Below are 27,982 nucleotides of genomic sequence, written 5' to 3'. Positions count from 1 at the left end.
TTAAGTGAATGGATCTCAATGAAATTTTACCATAATGTTCAATACCACAAAAGGAAGGTGGGGATTGATTTGGCCAAAAATAAGCATTTTTGTAACTTCCAGACATAACTTGTGTGTAAGTGTATGGATCTCTCTGACATTGTACCACAAGGTTCCATATCACAAAGGGAATGCTGGGATTGATTTTGGGGGTAATTGCCTCCAAATTTTAGGAATTAGGGGCCAAAAAGGGGCAAAAAACAAGCATTTTTCTAGTTTCATGACAATAACTTGTGTGTAAGTCTATGGATCTCTCTGACATTGTATCCCAAGGTTCCATATCACAAAGGGAAAGCTGGGATTGATTTTGGGGGTAATTGCCTCCAAATTTTAGGAATTAGGGGCCAAAAAGGGGCAAAAAACAATCATTTTTCTAGTTTCATGACAATAACTTGTGTGTAAGTGTATGGATCTTTATGAAATTGTACTACAAGGTTCCATATCACAAAGGGAAAGCTGGAATTGAGTTTGGGGGTAATTGCCCAAAAAGTTGAGGAATAAGGGACCAAAAAGGGGCCAAAAATAAGCATTTTTCTAGTTTCCAGACAATAACTTGTGTTCAAGTGTATTAATCTCTTTGAAATTGTACTGCAAGGTACCATACCACAAAGGGAAGGCTGGGGTTGATTTTGGGGGTAATTGCCTCAAAATTTTAGTAATTAGGGGCCATAAAAGGGCAAAAAAACAAGCATTTTTCTAGTTTCAGGACAATAAGTTGTGTGTAAGTGTATGGATCTTTATGAAATTGTACTGCATATCACATATCACAAAGGGAAAGCTGGGTTTGAGTTTGGGGGTAATTGTCCTAAAGGTTTAGGAATTTTGGGCCAAAAAGGGGCCAAAAAACAAGCATTTTTCTAGTTTCCAGACAATAACTTGTGTTCAAGTGTATGGATCTCTCTGAAATTGTACTGCAAAGGTACCATACCGCAAAGGGAAGGCTGGGATTGAGTTTGGGGGTGATGAATCATAAGGGGGTTCAAAAAATTTGGGGGGGGATTTTTTTTTTCCTTTTTTTTCTTTAAAATTTTCCATTTTAAATTGGTTATTTCTGATTTATATATAAAAGCAAATAATAATGATATGGTTTGAATAGGTAAATTAAAATTTTTTAAGTTCTTAGACCACTTTCATTCTGTGTCAGAAACCTATGCTGTGTCAAATATTTAATTACAATCCAAATTCAGTGCTGTATCAAGCTTGAATGTTGTGTCCATACTTGCCCCAACTGTTCAGGGTTCGACCTCTGCGGTCGTATCAAGCTGCACCCCAGCGGAGCATTTTATTCAAATCTTAATAACTTTCTTAAACTATCCTGCATTTCAACCAAACTTGGACAGAAGCTTGTTTATGATCATAAGATAGTATCCTGAACTAAATTTTGTAAAAAAAAAAATTCTGTTTATCTGTATTTTACTCATAAATGGACTTAGTTTTTCTGCCAGTTCACATTACATTTACTCTGTGGTTAAATTTTTTCAAATTTTTATAACTTTCTTAAACTATCCTAGATTTGTACCAAACTTGGACAGAAGCTTGTTTATGATCATAAGATAGTATCCAAAAGTAAATTTTGTAAAAATTTATTTCCTACTTTTCCGTATATTACTTATAAATGGACTTAGTTTTATTGTGGAGCCTGCAACTTTTGTCGCAGAAAGCTCGACATAGGGATAGTGATCAGGCGGCGGTGGCAGCGGCTACGGCGGCGGCATCGTTAGCTAACTTCTTAAAAGCTTTATATTTTAGAAGGTGGAAGACCTGGATGCTTCATACTTTGTATATGGATGCCTCATGTTACGAAGTTTCCGTCAGTCACATGTCCAATGTCCTTGACCTCATTTTCATGGTTCAGTGACTACTTGAAAAAAAAGATAAGATTTTTTGTAATGTTAAATTCTCTCTTATTATAAGTAATAGGATAACTATATTTGGTATGTGTGTACCTTGCAAGGTCCTCATGTCCGTCAGACAGTTTTCACTTGACCTCAACCTCATTTCATGGATCAGTGAACAAGGTTAAGTTTTGGTGGTCAAGTCCATATCTCTGATACTATAAGCAGTAGGTCTAGTATATTCAGTGTATGGAAGGACTGTAAGGTGTACATGTCCAACTGACAGGTGTCATCTGACCTTGACCTCATTTTCATGGTTCAGTGGTTATAGTTAAGTTTTTGTGTTTTGGTCTGTTTTTCTAATACTATATGCAATAGTTCAACTATATTTGGTGTATGGAAATATTTTATGATCTATATGTCAGTCATGCAGGTTTTATTTGACCTTGACCTCATTTTCAAGGTTCATTGCTCATTGTTAAGTTTTTGTGTTTTGGTCTGTTTTTCTTAAACTATAAGCAATAGGTCAACTATATTTGTTGTATGGAAGAATTGTGAGCTGTACATGCCTGCCTAGCATGGTTCATCTGATCTTGACCTCATTTTCATGGTTCATTGGTCAATGTTTAGTTTACTTGGTTAATGTTAAGTTAATGTGACAGTTGTAATAAAGCTTTATATTTAGGACTATCAACATAATATCAATGATAAGTAAAGAAGGCGAGACATTTCAGCGTGTACACTCTTGTTTCAGTTAACATTATGTACAGTCTGCAGTTAAAGTTTTTAAAACATGTATTAGATTCATAAACCTTCTTAGATTTTTACCAAACTTGAATAGAACTTCTTATAATCAAAAGATAGTATCTAGAAGAAAATTTTTAATAATTTTTTCCGAATTTTTGTTGAGCCTGCAACTAACAGCAAAAGTAGGCGAGACACTGGGTTCCGCGGAACCCTTACGAATTTTTAATGTTTTACTCCCTCTGTCTGTCCATCTATATGAATGTTCGTAACAAGATATTTCCATAGCAACCTATAAACCAACATATATAGGAACTACAAATCAGAGCTTACTGACTTTTTTCATAGGCTTCATGTGAACATGCTATACTGGATGATCCGTTTTCAGATTCATCCCTCATTTACTTCCTGTTTACCAAATACTTATATATTCAAACACAGAATGGCATTGTATGAAATTTGAGTCACATTTTTTCTCTCTAGGGAAACTACTAATAAGAGCTTCCTAAATTTTTTTTATTAGGCCTCATGAAAACATGCTTTATGGTGTGATGCGTTTTAAGATTCCCCCCTCACCAACTTCCTGTTTACCAAATACTTATATATTCCAACACATAATGACCATTTATGGAATTTGAGTTGCATATTTCTAATGAACTACAATAAGATTCCTGAATTTTGTTATCAGGCTTCATGTGGACATGCTTTACTTTATGAAGTGGTTTTTATACGACCCCAAAAATTTTTTGGGATCGTATAATGGTATGATGTCGTAGTCGTTTGCGTCGTCTGCATTGTCGTCCAAAGACACATTGGTTTTGGACAATAACTTTAGTTTTAGTTAATGGATCTCTATTTTTTTAGAAGGTTCAATACCACAAAAGGAAAGTTGGGATTGATTTTGAGGATGATGGTCCCAACCATTTAGGAATAAGGGGTCCAAAAGGGGCCCAAAACAAACATTTTTCTAGTTTCAGGATAATAACTTGTGTATAAGTATTTCGATTGCTCTGAAATTGTACAACAATGTTTAATACCACAAGAAGTAGGTTGGGATTCATATTAAGGGTTATGGGGCAAACAGTTTAGGAATTAAGGGCCGGACAATAACTTGTGTGTAAGTGTATGGATCTCTCTGATATTGTACCATAAGGTTCCATATCACAAAGGAAAGTCTGGCATTGAGTTTGGGGGTAATTGCCTCAAACATGTAGGAATAAGGGGCCAAAAAAGGGCCAAAAACATGCATTATTCTAGTTTCCAAACTATAACTTGTGTAAGTTGTGTATGGATCTCTCTGAAATTGTACTACAAGGTTCCATACTACAAAGGAAAGAATTGGATCGAGTCTTGGGGTAAAAGTTGCGGGGGGGTGGCGGTTTCCAATTTTTTTAAAGAATTCATATTTTTTTTCAAATTTTGTAAAAGGTTCAAGAAGTAATCTTCAATTGCACAGTATTGCGCAATAGATTTGTAAGATCATTTACCACATTTATTTTGTGTCAGAAACCTATATAATGTCAAAAATTTGATCATAATCAAAATTCAGACAGTATCAAGCTTGAATATTATATCCAAATTTGCCCTAACTGTTCAGGGTTCGACCTCTGCGGTCGTATCAGGCTGCGCTCAGCGAAGCATTTCATTTTTCATTGCTCACAGTTCTACTTGTTGCTCAATGCTTTTTGGTGGTTTCCTTACAAAATCATGGACAGCCATTTTTCTCTATACAATTTGGAGATTGCATTGGACCCTTATTCCATGGAAGACTCTTAAATTCCTTTCCAAAAGAAAGACTGTGCATGACTTATGAAAGGTCGTTGGTTTCTGTTGGATGTTTCAAAATCTGACTTTGTTGGAAAGTTATTTAAATACAAATTTTATACTATTTTTGCCTTTTATTCAGTTCTTTTTTGAATAACCTTCAACCTGATTTAAGTGGTTCATTGTGTCAGGTTTAAGATGATACATTGATCAATGGTTAAACGATACTTATAAGATGTGCTCTGATGGCTATAGGCGAGCTGTAGTTGTTAACATCCCAATCCTGTGATCTTAGCTCCATAATAAAGTCTGTATTTATATTTATCTCAAGTTAATTTTGCAGGAATCTTACAAGTTAATTAGAAGTCCATATGTAGTGTTTTGAAAACCTAATTTTAACCGTTTTTATACAACTGCAAAAAAATTGCGTTCGTGTATTGCTTTGGTTTCTGGACAATAACTTTAGTATAAGTGAATGGATCGCTATGAAATTTAATCACAAGGTTCAATAGCACAAAAGGAAGGTTGGGATTGATTTTAGGGGTTATGGTCCCAACTGTTTAGGAATTAGGGGTAAAAAAAGGGCTGAAAAAGGTATTTTTCTAGTTTCTGGACAATAACTTGTGTATAAATGTATGGATCTCTATGTAATTGTACCACAAGGTTCCATACCACAAAGGGAAGGTTGGGATTGACTTTGGGGGGTATGGCCAAAACCGTTCAGGAATTGGGGGCAAAAAAAGGGGGGAAAAACAAGGTTTTTCTTGTTAATGGACAATTACTTAAATATTAGTCTATGGATCTCTATGAAATTGAAACACAAGGTTCCATAACACAAAGGGAAGGTTGGGTTTGACTTTGGGAGTTATGGCTCAAACCGTTCAGGAAAAAGGGGGGAGGAACAAGGTTTTTCTGGTTTCCAGACAAATACTTTTAGTATTAGTCAATGGATCTCTATGAAATTGTACCAAAAGGTTCCATACCACACACAGAAGGTTGGGGTTGATTTTGTGGGTTGTTGCTTGAATCATTAAGAAATTAGAGGCCAAATAGGGGCCAAAAACAAGACTTTTCTAATACTGGGTAAGCTTGTTCTAACATAAATTATTTCTGATCTATATAAAGAAACAACAAATACTGATATGGCAGGAGATACACACCAAACAGGGTGTGTAAATTATTATATTTAGTTTGTAAACAGATTTACTAAGTATTGCACAACAGCAAAATAAATACAAATCTTTTAACCAATTTCAATGAGGATTAAATTAAAGTCTTGAATTGTTTGAGGTTTTTACCATGTATTACTATATTGGATATTTGGACATTTTTAAATAGGACTATATTGAGGTCCAAAGGGTCCAAAATTAAACTTTGTTTGATTTCATCAAAAACTGAATTCTGGTGTTTCTACAATATGCTGTATCTAACTGTGCTATCAGATTTTTTTGTCGAGCCTGCGACTTTTGTCGCAGAAAGCTCGACATAGGGATAGTGATCCGGCGGCGGCGGCGTTAGCTAACTTCTAAAAAGCTTTATATTTTAGAAGATGGAAGACCTGGATGCTTCATACTTTGTATATGGATGCCTCATGTTACGAAGTTTCCGTCAGTCACATGTCCAATGTCCTTGACCTCATTTTCATGGTTCAGTGACTACTTGAAAAAAAAGTTCAGATTTTTTGTAATGTTAAATTCTCTCTTATTATAAGTAATAGGATAACTATATTTGGTATGTGCGTACCTTGCAAGGTCCTCATGCCCGTCAGACAGTTTTCACTTGACCTCGACCTCATTTCATGGATTAGTGAACAAGGTTAAGTTTTCGTGGTCAAGTCCATATCTCAGATACTATAAGCAATAGGTCTAGTATATTCGGTGTATTGAAGGACTGTAAGGTGTACATGTCCAACTGGCAGGTGTCATCTGACCTTGACCTCATTTTCATGGTTCAGTGGTTATAGTTAAGTTTTTGTGTTTTGGTCTGTTTTTATACGACCGCAAAAAATTTTTTGTGGTCGTATATTGGTATGACGTTGGCGTCGTCGTCGTCGTCGTCGTCGTCGTCGTCCGGCGTCGTCGTCCGAATACACATTAGTTTTCGCACTCTAACTTTAGTTTAAGTGAATGGATCTCAATGAAATTTTACCATAAGGTTCAATACCACAAAAGGAAGGTGGGGATTGATTTTTGGGGTTATGGTACTAACAGTTAAGGAATTAGGGGCCAAAAGGGGCCAAAAATAAGCATTTTTGTAACTTCCAGACATAACTTGTGTGTAAGTGTATGGATCTCTCTGACATTGTACCACAAGGTTCCATATCACAAAGGGAATGCTGGGATTGATTTTGGGGGTAATTGCCTCCAAATTTTAGGAATTGGGGGCCAAAAAGGGGCAAAAAACAAGCATTTTTCTAGTTTCATGACAATATCTTGTACGTAAGTGTATGGATCTTTATGAAATTGCACTACAAGGTTCCATATCACAAAGGGAATACTGGGATTGATTTTTGGGGTAATTTCCTCCAAATTTTAGGAATTAGGGGCCAAAAAGGGGCAAAAAACAAGCATTTTTCTAGTTTCATGACAATAACTTGTTTGTAAGTGTATGGATCTTTATGAAATTGTACTACAAGGTTCCATATCACAAAGGGAAGGCTGGGATTGATTTTGGGGGTTTTCCCTCAAAATTTTAGTAATTAGGGGCCATAAAAGGGCAAAAAAAACATGCATTTTTCTAGTTTCAGGACAATAACTTGTGTGTAAGTGTATGGATCTTTATGAAATTGTACTGCAAGGTTCCATATCACAAAGGGAAAGCTGGAATTGAGTTTGGGGGTAATTGCCCTAAACGTTTAGGAATTTGGGGCCAAAAAGGGGCCAAAAAACAAGCATTTTTCTAGTTTCCAGACAATAACTTGTGTTCAAGTGTATGAATCTCTCTGAAATTGTACTGCAAGGTACCATACCACAAAGGGAAAGCTGGGATTGAGTTTGGGGGTGATGAATCATAAGGGGGTTCAAAAAATTGGGGGGGGGGGATTTTTTTTTCCTTTTTTTTCTTTAACATTTTCCATTTTAAATTGGTTATTTCTGATTTATATATAAAAGCAAATAATAATGATATGGTTTGAATAGGCATACATGTGAACCTCCCGACGGGAGTACAATAATCCCGTTTTCAGGGGTCTCCTCCCGACCTCCCGTTGAAGAGGAAAAAATCCCGTGTATGAAATTTTTCATGAATGAAAAATTTCTGCCCAACATATCATCTCAGGCATCTGATGTAACTGACATTACCTGAAGTTATATTTTACCTGTAAATCAATTAACATGCATAATTATATGGCTTCACTTGTCAGCTTGGGTGTCAAACATACAGGTAATCAACGATTTTTACCTCAGGCTAACTGCCGTTGTGTAACAAAAACTGTGTATTTATTGGGTTACTTCCCTTGATTTATCCTGTTTTAAGTTACTTTCCTTTTAATAATGAAAATTTTTAAAAGAATATAAATAAAATATAAATTGAACAAATAATCATAAAAGGATGGTTATTAAATGATTTTAAATGTCTTAGGACAAATAAAAAAATAATAATTTGAAAATTATTTGAGGATTCTAGACTTCCTTTCAAGGCTTAAATTGAAATTTATATAATAACTATGACCCTAATTTTACAGATAAAATGATTTTCTGAGTTTGCAAAGAAAAACTATTTGCAAGAGAAAAAAAAAAAATAAAAACTATTTGCAGATAGCTAATCAAATGCTCTGGTTGCAATGATTGTTTTATAGAATATGAAGTAAAAAATTTAAAGAACATACTGGAAAAATACAATGTTAGATTGAACATGTAGAATATAAAGATGGAGAAACTTTATAAGTACAAGGGTACTATAAACATAATAAATTGGATGGAAAGTTGAAGAAAACACACTTTAAAAGACCATTTTTACAGCACACGGTTACATTTACAACAAAATTAATGTCGATTAAAAACCTCCTGATCTGAGTCCTAATCTCCTGACCAAAATTTCCCAATCTCCTGATCTGAGTTTCACAGTCCATCACATGTATGAATAGGTAAATTGAAAATTTTTAAGTTCTTAGACCACTTTCATTCTGTGTCAGAAACCTATGCTGTGTCAAATATTTAATTACAATCCAAATTCAGTGCTGTATCAAGCTTGAATGTTGTGTCCATACTTGCCCCAACTGTTCAGGGTTCGACCTCTGCGGTCGTATCAAGCTGCGCCCCAGCGGAGCATTTTATTCTAATACTATATGCAATAGTTCAACTATATTTGGTGTATGGAAATATTTTATGATCTATATGTCAGTCACGCAGGTTTTATTTGACCTTGACCTCATTTTCAAGGTTCATTGCTCATTGTTAAGTTTTTGTGTTTTGGTCTGTTTTTCTTAAACTATAAGCAATAGGTCAACTATATTTGTTGTATGGAAGAATTGTTAGCTGTACATGCCTGCCTAGCATGGTTCATCTGATCTTGACCTCATTTTCATGGTTCATTGGTCAATGTTTAGTTTACTTGGTTAATGTTAAGTTAATGTGACAGTTGTAATAAAGCTTTATATTTAGGACTATCAACATAATATCAATGATAAGTAAAGAAGGCGAGACATTTCAGCGTGTACACTCTTGTTTCAGTTAACATTATGTACAGTCTGCAGTTAAAGTTTTTAAAACATGTATTAGATTCATAAACCTTCTTAGATTTTTACCAAACTTGAATAGAACTTCTTATAATCAAAAGATAGTATCTAGAAGAAAATTTTTAATAATTTTTTCCGAATTTTTGTTGAGCCTGCAACTAACAGCAAAAGTAGGCGAGACACTGGGTTCCGCGGAACCCTTACGAATTTTTAATGTTTTACTCCCTCTGTCTGTCCATCTATATGAATGTTCGTAACAAGATATTTCCATAGCAACCTATAAACCAACATATATAGGAACTACAAATCAGAGCTTACTGACTTTTTTCATAGGCTTCATGTGAACATGCTATACTGGATGATCCGTTTTCAGATTCATCCCTCATTTACTTCCTGTTTACCAAATACTTATATATTCAAACACAGAATGGCATTGTATGAAATTTGAGTCACATTTTTTCTCTCTAGGGAAACTACTAATAAGAGCTTCCTAAATTTTTTTTATTAGGCCTCATGAAAACATGCTTTATGGTGTGATGCGTTTTAAGATTCCCCCCTCACCAACTTCCTGTTTACCAAATACTTATATATTCCAACACATAATGACCATTTATGGAATTTGAGTTGCATATTTCTAATGAACTACAATAAGATTCCTGAATTTTGTTATCAGGCTTCATGTGGACATGCTTTACTTTATGAAGTGGTTTTTATACGACCCCAAAAATTTTTTGGGATCGTATAATGGTATGATGTCGTAGTCGTTTGCGTCGTCTGCATTGTCGTCCAAAGACACATTGGTTTTGGACAATAACTTTAGTTTTAGTTAATGGATCTCTATTTTTTTAGAAGGTTCAATACCACAAAAGGAAAGTTGGGATTGATTTTGAGGATGATGGTCCCAACCATTTAGGAATAAGGGGTCCAAAAGGGGCCCAAAACAAACATTTTTCTAGTTTCAGGATAATAACTTGTGTATAAGTATTTCGATTGCTCTGAAATTGTACAACAATGTTTAATACCACAAGAAGTAGGTTGGGATTCATATTAAGGGTTATGGGGCAAACAGTTTAGGAATTAAGGGCCGGACAATAACTTGTGTGTAAGTGTATGGATCTCTCTGATATTGTACCATAAGGTTCCATATCACAAAGGAAAGTCTGGCATTGAGTTTGGGGGTAATTGCCTCAAACATGTAGGAATAAGGGGCCAAAAAAGGGCCAAAAACATGCATTATTCTAGTTTCCAAACTATAACTTGTGTAAGTTGTGTATGGATCTCTCTGAAATTGTACTACAAGGTTCCATACTACAAAGGAAAGAATTGGATCGAGTCTTGGGGTAAAAGTTGCGGGGGGTGGCGGTTTCCAATTTTTTTAAAGAATTCATATTTTTTTTCAAATTTTGTAAAAGGTTCAAGAAGTAATCTTCAATTGCACAGTATTGCGCAATAGATTTGTAAGATCATTTACCACATTTATTTTGTGTCAGAAACCTATATAATGTCAAAAATTTGATCATAATCAAAATTCAGACAGTATCAAGCTTGAATATTATATCCAAATTTGCCCTAACTGTTCAGGGTTCGACCTCTGCGGTCGTATCAGGCTGCGCTCAGCGAAGCATTTCATTTTTCATTGCTCACAGTTCTACTTGTTGCTCAATGCTTTTTGGTGGTTTCCTTACAAAATCATGGACAGCCATTTTTCTCTATACAATTTGGAGATTGCATTGGACCCTTATTCCATGGAAGACTCTTAAATTCCTTTCCAAAAGAAAGACTGTGCATGACTTATGAAAGGTCGTTGGTTTCTGTTGGATGTTTCAAAATCTGATTTTGTTGGAAAGTTATTTAAATACAAATTTTATACTATTTTTGCCTTTTATTCAGTTCTTTTTTGAATAACCTTCAACCTGATTTAAGTGGTTCATTGTGTCAGGTTTAAGATGATACATTGATCAATGGTTAAACGATACTTATAAGATGTGCTCTGATGGCTATAGGCGAGCTGTAGTTGTTAACATCCCAATCCTGTGATCTTAGCTCCATAATAAAGTCTGTATTTATATTTATTTCAAGTTAATTTTGCAGGAATCTTACAAGTTAATTAGAAGTCCATATGTAGTGTTTTGAAAACCTAATTTTAACCGTTTTTATACAACTGCAAAAAAATTGCGTTCGTGTATTGCTTTGGTTTCTGGACAATAACTTTAGTATAAGTGAATGGATCGCTATGAAATTTAATCACAAGGTTCAATAGCACAAAAGGAAGGTTGGGATTGATTTTAGGGGTTATGGTCCCAACTGTTAAGGAATTAGGGGTAAAAAAAGGGCTGAAAAAGGTATTTTTCTAGTTTCTGGACAATAACTTGTGTATAAATGTATGGATCTCTATGTAATTGTACCACAAGGTTCCATACCACAAAGGGAAGGTTGGGATTGACTTTGGGGGGTATGGCCAAAACCGTTCAGGAATTGGGGGCAAAAAAAGGGGGGAAAAACAAGGTTTTTCTTGTTAATGGACAATTACTTAAATATTAGTCTATGGATCTCTATGAAATTGAAACACAAGGTTCCATAACACAAAGGGAAGGTTGGGTTTGACTTTGGGAGTTATGGCTCAAACCGTTCAGGAAAAAGGGGGGAGGAACAAGGTTTTTCTGGTTTCCAGACAAATACTTTTAGTATTAGTCAATGGATCTCTATGAAATTGTACCAAAAGGTTCCATACCACACACAGAAGGTTGGGGTTGATTTTGTGGGTTGTTGCTTGAATCATTAAGAAATTAGAGGCCAAATAGGGGCCAAAAACAAGACTTTTCTAATACTGGGTAAGCTTGTTCTAACATAAATTATTTCTGATCTATATAAAGAAACAACAAATACTGATATGGCAGGAGATACACACCAAACAGGGTGTGTAAATTATTATATTTAGTTTGTAAACAGATTTACTAAGTATTGCACAACAGCAAAATAAATACAAATCTTTTAACCAATTTCAATGAGGATTAAATTAAAGTCTTGAATTGTTTGAGGTTTTTACCATGTATTACTATATTGGATATTTGGACATTTTTAAATAGGACTATATTGAGGTCCAAAGGGTCCAAAATTAAACTTTGTTTGATTTCATCAAAAACTGAATTCTGGTGTTTCTACAATATGCTGTATCTAACTGTGCTATCAGATTTTTTTGTCGAGCCTGCGACTTTTGTCGCAGAAAGCTCGACATAGGGATAGTGATCCGGCGGCGGCGGCGTTAGCTAACTTCTAAAAAGCTTTATATTTTAGAAGATGGAAGACCTGGATGCTTCATACTTTGTATATGGATGCCTCATGTTACGAAGTTTCCGTCAGTCACATGTCCAATGTCCTTGACCTCATTTTCATGGTTCAGTGACTACTTGAAAAAAAAGTTCAGATTTTTTGTAATGTTAAATTCTCTCTTATTATAAGTAATAGGATAACTATATTTGGTATGTGCGTACCTTGCAAGGTCCTCATGCCCGTCAGACAGTTTTCACTTGACCTCGACCTCATTTCATGGATAAGTGAACAAGGTTAAGTTTTCGTGGTCAAGTCCATATCTCAGATACTATAAGCAATAGGTCTAGTATATTCGGTGTATTGAAGGACTGTAAGGTGTACATGTCCAACTGGCAGGTGTCATCTGACCTTGACCTCATTTTCATGGTTCAGTGGTTATAGTTAAGTTTTTGTGTTTTGGTCTGTTTTTCTTATACTGTATGCAATAGGTCTACTATATTTGGTGTATGGAATGATTGTAAGGTGTACATGTCTAGCTGGCAGGTGTCATCTGACCTTGACCTCATTTTCATGGTTCAGTGGTTATAGTTAAGTTTTTGTGTTTTGGTCTGTTTTTCTTATTCTGTATGCAATAGGTCTACTATATTTGGTGTATGGAATGATTGTAAGGTGTACATGTCTAGCTGGCAGGTGTCATCTGACCTTGACCTCATTTTCATGGTTCAGTGGTCAAAGTTAAGTTTTTGAGTTTTGGTCTTTTTTTCTAATACTGCATGCAATAGGTCAGCTATATTTGGTGTATGGAATGATTGTAAGGTGTACATGTCTAGCTGGCAGGTGTCATCTTACCTTGGCCTCATTTTCATGGTTCAGTGGTCAAAGTTAAGTTTTTGAGTTTTGGTCTTTTTTTCTAATACTATATGCAATAGTTCAACTATATTTGGTGTATGGAAATATTTTATGATCTATATGTCAGTCACGCAGGTTTTATTTGACCTTGACCTCATTTTCAAGGTTCATTGCTCAGTGTTAAGTTTTTGTGTTTTCGTCTGTTTTTCTTAAACTATAAGCAATAGGTTAACTATATTTGTTGTATGGAAGAATTGTTAGCTGTACATGCCTGCCTAGCATGGTTCATCTGACCTTGACCTCATTTTCATGGTTCATTGGTCAGTGTTTACTTTACCTGGTTAATGTTAAGTTTATGTGACAGTTGTAATAAAGCTTTATATTTAGGACTATCAACATAATATCAATGATTAGTAAAGAAGGCGAGACATTTCAGCGTGTGCACTCTTGTTAATTTTGGGCCCTGTTTTCAAATTAGTCTATATTAAGGTCCAAAGGGTCCAAAATTAAACTTTGTTTGAATTCATGGGGTTTTTTTTATATGCTGAATCTAACCATGGAATTAGATTTTTGATATTGGACCATTATGTAGATTAAATGTCCCATTTCAAATTTTTAAGTTATCTGACAACATTTATTCTGTGTCAGAAATCTATAATATGTCAAATATTTAATCAATATCCAAATTCAGAGCTGTATCAAGCTTGAATATTGTGTCCATACTTGCCCCAAGTGTTCAGAGTTCGACCTCTGCGGTCGTATCCAGCTGCTCCAGGCGGAGCGCATTTTTACCATTTGCCATGGCATTATCAGTTTGTCTCTTACATATGAGTGAATATCTCTTTGCTATCTTCTGTTATCCTGTCTTTTACCTGGTATCTGTACTTGTTAAGTACCAGTCCATATAAGAATCATGCAAAATGTAATTCATAGATGGATGCCTTAAATGTACTTGTTAAGTACCAGTCCATATAAGAATCATGCAAAATGTAATTCATAGATGGATGCCTTAAATGAAATTGTTTGATAACTTGTTTAGGATATAAAAGGATGTTTAAAATCATTTATAATTTTTTATACGAACCCAGGTGAGATATAAATTCTATAGAATGCCTTATAAAACTCATGTTGAGGGAGATAACTCCAGTAATATCCAATAGAATTTATTGTAAAATAGTTGCCAAACATCTGTCCTATTAAGGCAGTAAATGGAAAATCTAATCTTAAATGTAACAACTTTTTGCCTAAAATTTACCATCAAATCCATAATTGACATGTATTAGGTTACCATTTTGAATTGCTGGAATTCACAAAAGTTTGATTAATACAATATACTAGTAATCACATATAAAACATAACCTACCTCAAATACGCAGTTTCAATGAGATTTTATCCAAATCTGAATCGTACAAGTAACAAATAGCCTTTTGTTTGAAAGTTTTCATTTGTATGACATCATGTTTTGCCATGATTTATGGGCCAAAATCATTCATGAAGTTTCAAGGAATTTTATTTTATCTTAAATTTTTATATTTTTGCAAGCTCTTAATATGTTCAATTTCTTTTGTAATGCATTATAACAGGAATAACAGTACTGTAATTGAAGAGTTGTTGCCGCCAATTTTGATTTGACAATCACCAATTGAAGGCGGCAAGTCTCTTCAACTACAATACTGTTATTTCTTAAATAATACTCTTTCCTTTCATCTACTCCTATATTGCAACTGATTGAAAAAAATAAATATTTGTAGTCTTTCATGAAGTGTATCACAAAATTTGGATTTTGCATGATTCTTTATATATGGACTACTATTCAACATCCCAATCCTTTTGTCTTTGCTTGGTAATTTTTATTGGCAAGCACATCTTGTCTGAAGTTAACAAGACAATTAGTAGGTTTAGTTTGATAAAAATCTGGTTTTGTGTGGTTTAGTAGATATACCAACTCTGTTGGAAATGTTTCTGGGTTTTTTCTCTCCTTTAATATGGTACTTCATTTGTTTTGATATCTTTTAAAATGACAAAGTTACAGCTATCAAAATTTTCATGAATTTAGACTGTTGTTCTACCTTAAACAGAAAGTCTTCACTATATATATATTATGGAAAGCCACAGTGAACCCCCCGGGGGTTCACTGTGGCTTTCCATACCATACTGTGGCTTTCCATAATATATATATGATGTATTTATATATATTTCAGATCTACAATTCTTAATAGAAATCCTGAATTGTGGCTTTTTAGTTCTAATGTCGAAAACACAACTATTGTTATAACATTTTTGTGATAAATAGCTAGTTTCCCTCTTAAAAGGTTTAGAAAATCACAGATGAAATATTTTACTTTTGATTTTGAGAAGGAAATTTCTGTACTTACTTCTAACCAATGAGAAAAATTAATTTCCTTAGTAATAATACATTTGAGGAAAACATGTCTTAATTCAGTCCAATCATTTCTAATGTATTTTCGTTTTCTTCATAAGAATCCTCTATGACATCTAAACACTGTAAATATCTCACTAGTCTCTTGGGAATAGTATTCTCTATATATTCAATGTATTTCCACAAAAATTGTCCATAATGTTGACGCAAGGAGTTTCTACAAGCTTGCATTAGTTTTGGTGGAAGAACTTTATCATAAATAATTTCAATAAGTTTTTTATCTTTACAGTTACTTGATAGATCCTTTAATGTCTCAAAGGAAACTTTGCATGTTGTCTGCAGTACCATCCTTAGGAGTGGTATATATGCATTACGTGCAGTTCTTGACTTTAAAAGGGACAAATTTTCCTCTAAATTTAATTCTCCATTTTCTTTAATGAGTATTACTATAAATTTCATGAGAATCCTAAAAGGCAAATAATTCTCGGTGAAAAGACTTGGATTGTTACTCAGTGCTCCTTGTCTGAGTAAGCACTCAAAAACCTCGAATTTCTGGTAACGAACGGCCATCATTAAAGGAAATGTACATTTCAAGCTGCAGTAATCCACATCACAATCTTGTTCTACCAAAGACATAACATGAACTAATGTATTTGAAGGATGTGAAATAACACCAAGAAACAAACAACAGTCTTGTGAATGTTTATCTCGAAAACATTTACCATCTGTGGCCACTAAAAGGTGACTTATATCATCCAGACCCAAAATTTGAGCCCAACACAACAAACTGAATCCATTAAAGAATGTATTGCTGTTAAAACCATAGTCTAACAGTTTCTTAACTTTCTGGGCATCGTGAAGAAACAATGCATCCACTAAAAGGTCATTTCCTTTCCTCCCAGCAACATTTATCACATCAGAACTGATACTTCCGAATAATGTTTTCTTCTTTTGAAGGGCTTGAAGAATAAGTGTTATCATTTCAAGAGAACCTGGAAAAAAATAGAATTTGTGACCTGATACAATCAACTATTGAACTCAATCCAATCTTTTTATAACTATATATAGTGCATTTATTTATTTTTTATTTGTTAATTTATTTATTAGTTTGTTAAATCAAATTCAAGTCTGCATTAAAAATCAGGGTTATGTGAATTGTAGTAGTAGAAGTACTATATGTATTGACATGAATGAAATTTACACAGGTACTCGACAAGATTTTTTAATATAAGTCAATACTTAAAACACCGGTATTTTTAACAAAACTCGTCTTGTATCTGTTGAAATGTATACATTTCGCTCTGAACATGTTTACATGACATTGACCTCATATCCAGAGTTCAATGGTCATCGTTTTTTCTTTATTAGGTCAGTTTCTGAGTTGATTTGAGCAATTTGTCAACTACAAACCACTGTAAAACGAACAAGTCCGTTTGGCAGGAGTCATCTTATTTGTTATTATCTATGTTAGATTTTCGTGCTTAGCTGGGCAAGCTTCGCAGTTATCATGATAAACTTGGTCTATAAAATCATTGTTATGTTGCACATTTTGAGATTAAGTTAATGATAGGAGAAACTTCAGAAAATTTCCTGTTGGGATAAAAGTTGAAGATAGCACATACTTCAGTAATTTTAAACATTCAAGACAAGTTAAGTTGAAGGACTGATCGAAGTACCTTAGTAATGAAAATAACAATGTATAAGCTCTTTCTGGATTGACCTTCATTGTTGAGACCCAAATATTAGAAACCCAAGAATGTGTAATTATCTGGAATTGTGAGGAGAATTATGACTACAAATTACTTACAGTAACAGAATAGCAAATTCATCTAAGATCAACTTTGCCTGAGGGAGTTGGAACCTTTGTTTTGAATATATTTTTTTTTGATTTATCAACGGAGAATTTAAGAAAAATGCTTTATGAATATTTTATTTTTAATTTTAAGCTGAATATAGAATTTACCTTTTGATATTAATTCTATTGATCGGTTGTGGTTTGCTATACGTCCAGTGGCAAACAGTTCATCAATGTTCAGGACGAGAGCTCTTACGTCAACCTTTAAATTTAAAGGTTGGAGATGGAACATACTTCTGTGATTTACGTTTTGATATTAAGTTTGAGATAGACCATACTTCTGTGATTTACCTTTCGATATTAAGTTGGAACTAGACCATACTTCTGTGATTTACGTTTTGATATTAAGTTGGAGATAGAACATACTCCTGTAATTTATCTTTTGATATTAAGTTGGAGATAGACCATACTTCTGTGATTTACCTTTTGATATTAAGTTGGAGATGGAACATACTTCATTATTTACCTTTTGAGATTGATATAAAAATAAGATATGGTATGGTTGCCACTGAGACTTCTTTCCACCAGAGACGGAATGACGTAGAAGTCAGCAACTATAGATCACCGTACGGCTTTTGACAATTAGCAAAACCCACACCACACGACAAGTTATGATAAAAGACCCCAAAATGACAATTGTAAAGCAATTCAAAAGTGAAACAAACGGCCTGATTGATGTACAAAACAATAAACGAAAAAAAAATATTAAGTTGAAGATATGACATACTTCAGTTATTTACCTTTTTGAGATTTAGCTGAAGAGATGATATACTTTATTAATTTACCTTTTGCGATTAAGTTGAAGATAGGACATACTTCGAACTCCTTTTTACTTTTTAACTCAAGAAATGCACGCATCAATTTCATATCATTATTGGTTACACATAGATCCGCCGCTTTCCGTACATTTTGTCTCTGTGTATCAACTGTTGAGTTATATTTAGTAAGAATTCTCATACTTTCAATTTTCCGATGTCCAACTGCATAGTCCAGTGCTGTGTTTTTTTCTGTCCAATAAATACGTTCAAGATATCTTGTGTGAAGAGACGGAGTTCGGTCAAATCTTGATAACAACATGTCCAAAATGTCATGTCTGTCCATTTTAACACAGGACACCATTAAAGTGCATGGATTATTATGATCAGCATTTTCTGTACTTTTTTCACAGTGCCAATACTCAATCATCTTCTCGTTATACTGTAGTAGATCAAATAGACATTTAGTTTGGTTATAAACAAGTGTTAAATAACATGGCGTAAAATAATGAACATCTGTTATCATAGTCAACTCCATGGAGCCTCCTGTAAACATTAGCTTAAAATGAGACATAATTTCATTCAATTTTTCTGTTTTGCCAATAATAATAAGTACATGTATTAGATAAAGACCACCATAAGCTCGGTCTTCTACTGGGCCTTTTATTTTGACATCTTGTTCAAAAATTGCTTCTGTAAAAGATGGGATTTTCAAAATGTCGGTTTCACCACACAAATCCAGTATAACATGAGGACACATGCCACACAGAATACACTTTCCTAGAACCCTCACAGCTGACGTGGAACCCATCGACTCCGGAAGTAATCCTTGCTCTAAGTAGAACGCACAGGAACACATTTCACCAGATCGCAAATCTTTATATACATCTGAAATTCAAAATGTAATTAAAGTATTTGTAAACAATATTGTTGATTATTAATAAGTGATTGCTACTATCAAAAATAAACTCATTTTTCTTCTTTACGCAAGATAATAGAATTATTATCGTCTTATTTATTCGTCTGCATCAAAGCATAAAATAGCAGTTTTTAATATAGATCAGGGCTAAATGGTAGCTGTTTATTCTGCAGAATATATATTACAAAATGTAATGATTGAAAGTGGAACTAGTGGACGTTAATGAGACTACCGGTACCACCCAACAAAATCTAGAAGTCAATAAAGATCTTCAAAAGGGTTGATATTACCAGATATTGGTTTAACATTAGTATATGCTATAGTATAAAAAGAGAGAGAGAGAGAAGATACCAATAAGGCATTAAAAAAAAACAAGTCCAATAAAACGGAAAACACTGGCGAAAATGGAACAATGAAAAGATAAACAACAACAGCAAAAACACTGGCGAAAATGGAACAATGAAAAGATAAACAACAACAGCAAAAACTACACCGAATAGTCAAGATTGAGCACAAAAAACCGGGTGGAACTCAGGTCATCCGGAAGGCTCCACTAGTGGCAAGTAAAACTACGGTGACAAGAAGTCACATTCGGTAGTTTCAAAATCGGTCAACCAAATCAAGGTGGCGTCCTTAAAACTTTCAAAGGACGACTTCAACTTAACCATTTGGAATCCTTAATGCAATGGCTTCCTTGCAATCACTGACTCTATCATGATAGAAATTTAACGCAAGCCCTTGAACAGTATGTTACAAATAATTAATTCTATACTCTTTTATTGATATATTTCTATTTATTAAATGTCTCTGTTTATATGGATATGTAAATTATTTTGTGTGGGTCCAGTTCTCCCTGCTATTACAGGATATGCTTGTTGTTATATATTATAATAATCTAACTGTACTAAACTTACTAAATCTCATAGGGGTATTTATTATCGAAGAGTTTTCTTTGAGAAATCGAAAAATATTCTCTTCTGAACTGTCACAAATAAATTTAAACCATTCATACTGGTTACTCTGTGGATTAACTTGAGGTTCTACAAAAGAAATTTAAACCATTCATACTGGTTACTCTGTGGATTGACTGGAGGTTCTACAAAAGAAAGTTAAACCATTCATACTGGTTACTCTGTGGATTGACTGGAGGTTCTACAAAAGAAAGTTAAACCATTCACACTGGTTACTCTGTGGATTGACTGGAGGTTCTACAAAAGAAAGTTGAACCATTCACACTGGTTACTCTGTGGATTGACTGGAGGTTCTACAAAAGAAAGTTAAACCATTCATACTGGCTACTCTGTGGATTGACTTGAGGTTCTACAAAAGAAAGTTAAACCATTCATACAGGTTACTCTGTGGATTGACTTGAGGTTCTACAAAAGAAAGTTAAACCATGCATACTGGTTACTCTGTGGATTGTCTGGAGGTTCTACAAAAGAAATTTAAACCATTCATACTGGCTACTCTGTGGATTGACTGGAGGTTCTACAAAAGAAAGTTAAACCATTCATACTGGTTACTCTGTGGATTGACTGGAGGTTCTACAAAAGAAAGTTAAACCATTCATTCTGGCTACTCTGTGGATTGCCTGGAGGTTCTACAAAAGAAAGTTAAACCATTCATACTGGCTACTCTGTGGATTGACTGGAGGTTCTACAAAAAAGAGTTAATTTTCGCATCGGATTTTTAGCAGATTCATAAATTATTTTATTTATTTTTTTTACATTTTAATTTGTCTTACTAATAGTATAAAATCGTTCAAATGTTAACTTCAAAAATACTTTGCGGACTCCATCAATATTTTGTTAACCGATATATGGAATATTTGTGTAACAAATGACCATTATGTCTTTTAATTGCTTCCTATTCCACTCCATTTTAACTCTGGTGGATAGTTGTCTCATTGGCAATTATACCACATAGCCTCACTTTTATATGTATATGTTCCACTTGCTGTAACCACAGTCAGTCTTGCCCTTTTTCATCGTTTATGACATTGTCGAATACGACTTATCGTCGCATTTTTAATTTGCATCGAGTGACACGACAGGTGTCAATGTTGGAGAAGGAACTTATTACCATTTCAGAGCACCTTACTTCATCCCCGGTTTATTGGTGGGTTCGTGTTGATCAATCTTTAGTTTTATGTGAAGTGTAACAGTTTTGTTGTTTATATTTTTCGCCATGGCGTGTCTGTTTTTATTGGACTTATGATTATATTGATTTATTGATTTGGTATATATTCTTAGTTCTCTCTTTTTCTATGTATATATATGTATCTTCTCCAGATGGTGACAAGCTGAAAATTCCCTCGCCATGATCGTTACATCGTCTAGTGTTGCCTGTTGTAGGGATTAAGGATTTTAAACATCCACATTCTGATACATGTTATATCATGTATATATAAACGCATGAATTGTGTCAATGAAGGAGGAAACATAATAAGGTCCGTAAATTAGCAATTGAAAGAGCAAAATGGAAAAAATCTTCAAATAGAAATTCATCCATTATTGAAGAAAAAACGACTATATAAGGGAGCACAATTATTTTCTTGCAGAGTATACATTTAGCCATGTAAAAAAATAGGGGGAGGCTAACTTGCAGTGAGTAAATCTAAATCAATTTTAGGTTTTGGTGTTCATGGTATCTCTCAGCAGTCTAAAACAACTTCCATAAAAAATGTATCTAGATCGTGTCAGTATAAGTAAGGTCAATATGATTCATGACTAATATTATAATATACATAATCAAGATATTTGAAATGATAATTTTATAGAGGAGGCATGTTGTCAAAAATAGTATTGTAATAAATATATATTGATTTTTTTTCAATGCTACATGTTTGTGTTGTTTTCTGTCTATCGTTTTGTTATTTATATGTTTTTCTTTAGTAACAATCCTATATTGTTTGGATTTTAAACTAATAAGATTCTTATTCTTATTCTTATTCTTATCAATTATATACTAGTATGTAATTGTATAAATTCGATTATCTCAATATGTCTCGGTTGACCTATTTTAAATATAAACAGAGACGACAATCAAGGTCTTATTAATTATTACCTAGTTTGTTTCCTTTCGTATTTGAGATGCTGCTGCCCTTCTGACCCATGTGTATATATCATGTCCTTGTCCAAAGTGAACGAAATTTTATTACTATAAATTACGACGTGTTTTATGTTCAATAACAATCGGGTTATATCACATATTCACATGAGTGATTCAGGTAAATTTAGATCTCTTTAGTCACTAGCGATCTGAAAAATCAAAGCACACTCGTACTGTTAACTCGGATGAACCCTGGCAAATAAATCATACATAATTCAATTTCCCTGTAGACTACTAGAAGAAAGTTGCAGTTGTTTGTTACGTCCATATCAAATTTAGGACGATAACATGTTAAACAGTTTATCGGTTTGGTAAGTTTTATGGGCATAGAGAGTTGTCATCCGCGAATGGGACAACACAAAGAGATATCGAAAGGTGCATGGCACTGTCTGAACTCAATAAACGTTCGCAACTTCCGATTAACCGTGAATGTGAATAAGATGTCAAACAGGCACCATCCCGAGAATATGTTTGTCTATTCCTATACTAACGCGTGCATGTGTATTTATATTTGAAAAAAAATCAGGGGGAAATTGGCCCTTCTCCCTGAATTTATTTTTCAAAAGCGGCAATTTAAAAAAAGTTCTTTAAATATTTAGTTAAATTCACATAATCAGAGTTCATGAGTGTGCTTTTAGGTTCTTACAATATTATTGCATAATTTTGAAAGCATTTTGCAATTTTTGTATCAAAATGCCTACACTCTGCAAAATGTAGAGCCGAATTGCATTTTTACAATTTTGCACCCAAATGCCTTCACCAGCAACATGTTGAACCGAATTGCATCTTTGCAATTTTGTATCAAAATGCCTTCATCAGCAACATGTAAAGGCTAATTGCATGTTTGCAATTTTGTTTCAAAATGCCTTCATCATCAACTTGTACGTAGAACCGAATTGCATGTTTGCCCCTTTGTATCAATAACCTTCAACAGCAACATGTAGAGTCGCATCTTATGTTATGAAAATATGTTAAAATATTTGAAATTTTTATTTTTTAAAAATATATTAAGACTCTGTTTAGTCTCTTTAATATTCAATATCCAGTAGAATTTAACAATTTATTCATTTTGACTATGTATACGAAATCAATACAGAGGAAATTGTCCCTACCACTTTCATTAAGCCTCTCAATTTAGTTTTTTTCATGAGAATTCTTAAAATATTATTTGAAGAATTTACTAAAACCATCGTTGATACATGTAACATGTATATCAAAATGAATATATGCTCATTGCACATGAAACTAGTACGGGTTATTTTAGACACAAATCCTTCAAGCATTTGACAAGAAAAATATTTAAGGAAAGGAGCAGTCCTTTTTTTCTGTTCTATGCGTATGAATAAAATTAACTTTTCTTCTTTGATAACATGATATATTATGTAATTACATTAACGAAATAAAATTTTCTGTACAAGATGCGCATTTCGACAATTATAAATGTCATCAGTGATGCTCGAGGCCAAAATATTTGAAAATCCAAAACTTTGAAAAAATGAAGAGCTTATAAACCAAAAAGGACAAAAAAGTATAGACAAAGCCTGACAAGGAAAATATTTTGTAACAGCAAATTCTAATTATACACAATATCCGTATGTTCATGCCAGTACCAACATACTGGCTACTCCATGGGTCTCAGAATGGAACATTTGTCATCCAGGGCTATTTTGCATGTTGTGTCATCTTTGAAAATTATTTCTTTGACAAGAATGTTTTGCCCTACATTGAACAGCAGTTACAAAATGTACATTAAGAATTCATGTCAGTTTTCTACACCTTATAATAAAAAAATAATGAACTAGGTAAAATCATGCATTGTTATTATTTTAACAGATATCTTCAAAGCAAACAGGCATTTAGGTTCACGAGTGCATTTCTTTTTTTTTATAAAGAAAGCCAACCGATCCCTTGTGGTTCACTGGTACAGTATATTTGAGTTTGAATTATTTTGAAAGAGAATTAAGGAAATTAATCAATTTCATTTGTTTTCTCAAGCAGTATTTGATATGTTTTTAATTAGATTGATTACGCATTATAAACTTGTAATGAGTTATCTAAATATAATATAAATAGCCAGTTTGTTTTGTTAACAATGTCTCAAATCTTATTTGAAAAACAGTTTTTGTCATCCAAGCCTCCGTGTTCTGAAATTGTTCAGTAAATTAATATTCCGATGAAGTGTCGTTTTTGGCCAGAATAAAAAATACAAACTTTCCCTAAAATGACATGTACATGATTACAAGTCTTTTATAGACCATAATAAATGTTTTTGTTTTTTGTTTTTTTTCCATCACTGTAATTAATAAAATCAATGTTAATCACATGTATATATCATAATTTGTATTCTAAATATATATATTGAAAAAAAGAATTCATCTGCCCAGACCAAAAAATACCTTAAAAGGGCACTAGCTACGAGATATATAAAAATATAAAATAAGATTTTTTTTGTTCAATCATTAATGAAAGCGAAATAGTGAAATAATATATCGCTTTTAGCAGTCAGTATGGTTCAAGTTTGTCAAAATTAGCTAAGGAACATTGATGATGAATTATTCACTTACAATAATTCGACCTTATTGAATCCGTCATGATTCGTGTGAACTTTAATCTAACCCCTTAGCTAGAGATGGATACCGCATGCATTGTGCGTGTTCAATTATTTAAAGGAAAAGAATGTCAACATTGAAAGTGAAACAAAGGTAAATCATTTAATTGACTGATCCGATCCACAAAAAATCAATCTTATACAGGTAAAAACGATGATTAACATATATTTTTAATCCGCTATAATATGAAATTAAACAGACATAGAAAAATCCAAATGCACGAGTCTGATATCTATTTATATCTATATTTATGTTTATATCGCTTATATGGCAATCGGAGGTCTTCGGGGGTCAACTCGACAGTTAATTAGATTGCGTCTAGACTAAAATACACACGAAACGAAGCTACATGTTATCGAGCCCATGCCCGGTATATTGTTTATTTTAGACTTTTTATATGCCAGCTTTAGCTGGCACTTATGGTAGAAGCATCGAATTGGAATAAAGAACGATAACTCTCTCTACATGAGCAATCTAAAAAGTTTCGTCACTCTCGTTAAATCTCGTACGATTTTTTTTTTTAATTTTCGAAGTAGATCAAGTCAAGGTATCTAACTCTTAAAAATATTTGTTTTCTTTTTTTTCATTATATTTATTAAATAAACATTGTATTCTTGCTTGGCTCCAAATATAAGGTCAATTCTTCAAATAATGAAAACGAAATTAGCATTGGAATATCCGTAAGGACAATTTCAGTACATTAGTTTAACCCTTATATTTTTAATGGCTGCCAGATTCTCGTTTAATCGCGATTTTGAAAAAACGGGACACAACGGAATAAATTCGATGTTAAATGTGACATGAATTCTTATTTGTTTACAAAAACAAGAATTTAGAAATTTTAGTAACTTGTGCAGTTTATTTAAATTTTATTGTACCACGGAAATAACCGAAGTTTGGACAACAACATCTTACGCCATGTTTCGTCGTCTGCTTCATCTTTCCATTATCAGTGACAAATCTGCTAAATTACCACAGGTACTTCATTTAAAAGTCACAATGTCATAATTAATGATAACATTTGAGTGTAAAAGTTCCGTCCAGCCATTGGAACACAGAAAAACCCTCTGCAAGCAATAAATTTTGGGAGAAACGTAGCCGGAGGTGAAGGTAGTAAAATCTGCTACAGAATTTCCCATATCAAGTTACTGTGATAATGAAGTTGGTTATACTGTGGAATGTGGTCACTGTTATTCCTAGCTAACAGACAAATGCAGGTGTAATTCAAAACTTAACAAAAGTTTTAAAAAAAATATATATATTCAAATTCACTGGGCAATCTTCTAATTTTGTAGACTGTCACTGTACTTCCTTTGACAAACTCTCAACAAATCTTGTCATTAAATATGACACATATCTACCTTAAACAGTCCCAGGAGATGGAGACTGTTTTTTTTTCACTCTCTAATTTAAAGTTTAATCATAGTAAAAGGAGACTTGAGTCTGAGTGATACATTTAGGTATATATTGTATGCTCCCATATTGTCCAAAATTGGATTTTATGGGATTTACAATGGAGTTATGATAACCCATGATAATACCATGACTTTTGATAGGTATAGAGCATGTTACTTGGAAGTATGTGGGCTACATCCTTTGAAATTCAAGCTGCTGACACATTATTTGGATGCAATATAAATAATTGCCTCCTGCAGTCGCCTGTATATTTTATGCGTCAGTTTAAATCTGATCAAAACATTTAAGCAATAAACACTTATGGCTATAACGTCACAGAACACCTTGCCCAACTGTAAGATCTCTGCCCCGAGTCCTGAATCTTTCAAGGCAAAGCTCTGTCAGTAAATTAAACGACATGTTTTTATTTGCACCTGTATATAAATTTCACCCAGTTTTTGTTTTTGTTATTAAATTTTAAAATTGTTTTCATGCGCGCACTCCAAAAATGTGGCAGGATAGTCAACCAGTTGACAGTGGCCGCTTACTGGAAGAAGAAGAAGAAGTTCCCAAATTGCACCGAGTACCCAATACACCGTATAGCTATTCCCGCTTGACCCGAGAATCTGTCCCGCTCGAACTTTTGACGTCATGCAACAATCACTTTTCCATTGTGGCGTCAGATATTTTCTATTATGACGTCAAAATTTTACGGGAACTTGTGTGATGTCCAGTAATGGCGGATAAATAGCGATAAGGTGTATTTGCACCTATTCAACAAAAATAACTGCGGAAATCTTACAAGTTTTCTTTGAGACTAAACAATTTGCATTGTTATGATATGACATTATACATGTCTTTCAACATCGGTTAATATATTTAAATATACACAAATCGTTCACAATGAGAATATATCAACAAATGAAGCATTCCCGTGAAAAAGTAAATCTCCGAAAACGTCAGTGGTGTTAAAAATGTAAGCAACTTCACAACTACAAGTTAATTTTCATGACCAAAATAAATTAAAGTACAAAAAAAAAAGCAATAAAATGCTTCGCCAAGCACAGCCTAATACAACCGCAGATGTAGATTTAGCATATAAAAAACACCAAAAATTTTATGTCAGTTGAAATCAAACATATTTTAATTTTGGACTCTTCAAACTTTAATATGGACTAATTCGAAAACAGGTATCAGGTGAGCCCGAACATTTCTATTCAGCAGCAGTCTCCAACTACATATCTCCTTAATTTAATATGATAGTCCCACAAAAATGTTGAAAAATTATGTGTACATTTAATTTTTTTTCTAGATTCTCTCATGTCATACATGTGAAAGCGGTACCTTTTTGGTCACTATTTATGTGTTGCGTCTAAATATGATTTGTAACACTTTTTAGTGACTGACCAGGTCAAACAAATACTTCTCAAGAAACATGCAGAGAAAGAAGACAACTTGGAACAGCACCAGCCATGCCAGACTATGTATGAATAAAAACTCAGATCGGAATAGCATGGATGATATGTTAGTTATATGTCCTTGTGAATAGTAAGGAAAGCTATCAATAATTCTGCAGATAATGCAATTTTATCAGGTTTATCGTACATTTTCTGTTCAAATTTTCACACAATCAGTGAATCGTCCAAAATTAAAGGCTAAACTAACTTTTCATTACTGAAAGTTTCAAACAATGACAAGTGTTTCATTCATGAAATAACTCGTGCCTTTCTGCGAAAAAAATCATGTGCAATTTTGTGAATTAAAGGGAAAGAAGATCCTTTT

General features: G+C 33.5%; 1 protein-coding gene and 2 long non-coding RNA genes across 3 annotated transcripts; 1 reads left to right on the top strand and 2 right to left on the bottom strand.

The window, feature by feature from the left end:
- Window positions 1–72: 72 nt before the first annotated feature.
- Window positions 73–8,127, top strand: LOC127707275 (uncharacterized). The gene is made up of 2 exons (XR_007984742.1): window positions 73–473; window positions 6,857–8,127. It is a non-coding gene; the product is annotated as an uncharacterized LOC127707275 (long non-coding RNA).
- On the bottom strand, window positions 1,930–12,911 carry LOC127707327 (uncharacterized). The gene is made up of 2 exons (XR_007984783.1): window positions 12,742–12,911; window positions 1,930–2,325 (listed from the first exon to the last, which is right to left on the bottom strand). It is a non-coding gene; the product is annotated as an uncharacterized LOC127707327 (long non-coding RNA).
- A 2,427-nt stretch (window positions 12,912–15,338) lies between these two features.
- LOC127706810 (uncharacterized) lies at window positions 15,339–22,501 on the bottom strand. Its single transcript, XM_052211497.1, has 4 exons — window positions 22,152–22,501; window positions 20,000–20,125; window positions 18,197–19,054; window positions 15,339–16,548 (listed from the first exon to the last, which is right to left on the bottom strand). The coding sequence occupies exons 1-4, from the start codon at window positions 22,198–22,200 to the stop codon at window positions 15,611–15,613; spliced, it is 1,971 nt and encodes a 656-aa protein (XP_052067457.1). The 5' UTR covers window positions 22,201–22,501; the 3' UTR covers window positions 15,339–15,610.
- Window positions 22,502–27,982: the final 5,481 nt, after the last annotated feature.

This window comes from Mytilus californianus, unplaced genomic scaffold, assembly GCF_021869535.1.
Source record: "Mytilus californianus isolate M0D057914Y unplaced genomic scaffold, xbMytCali1.0.p SCAF_1, whole genome shotgun sequence".
NCBI classification, from domain to species: domain Eukaryota; kingdom Metazoa; phylum Mollusca; class Bivalvia; order Mytilida; family Mytilidae; genus Mytilus; species Mytilus californianus.
This window is presented reverse-complemented; position numbering and strand designations above follow the sequence as displayed.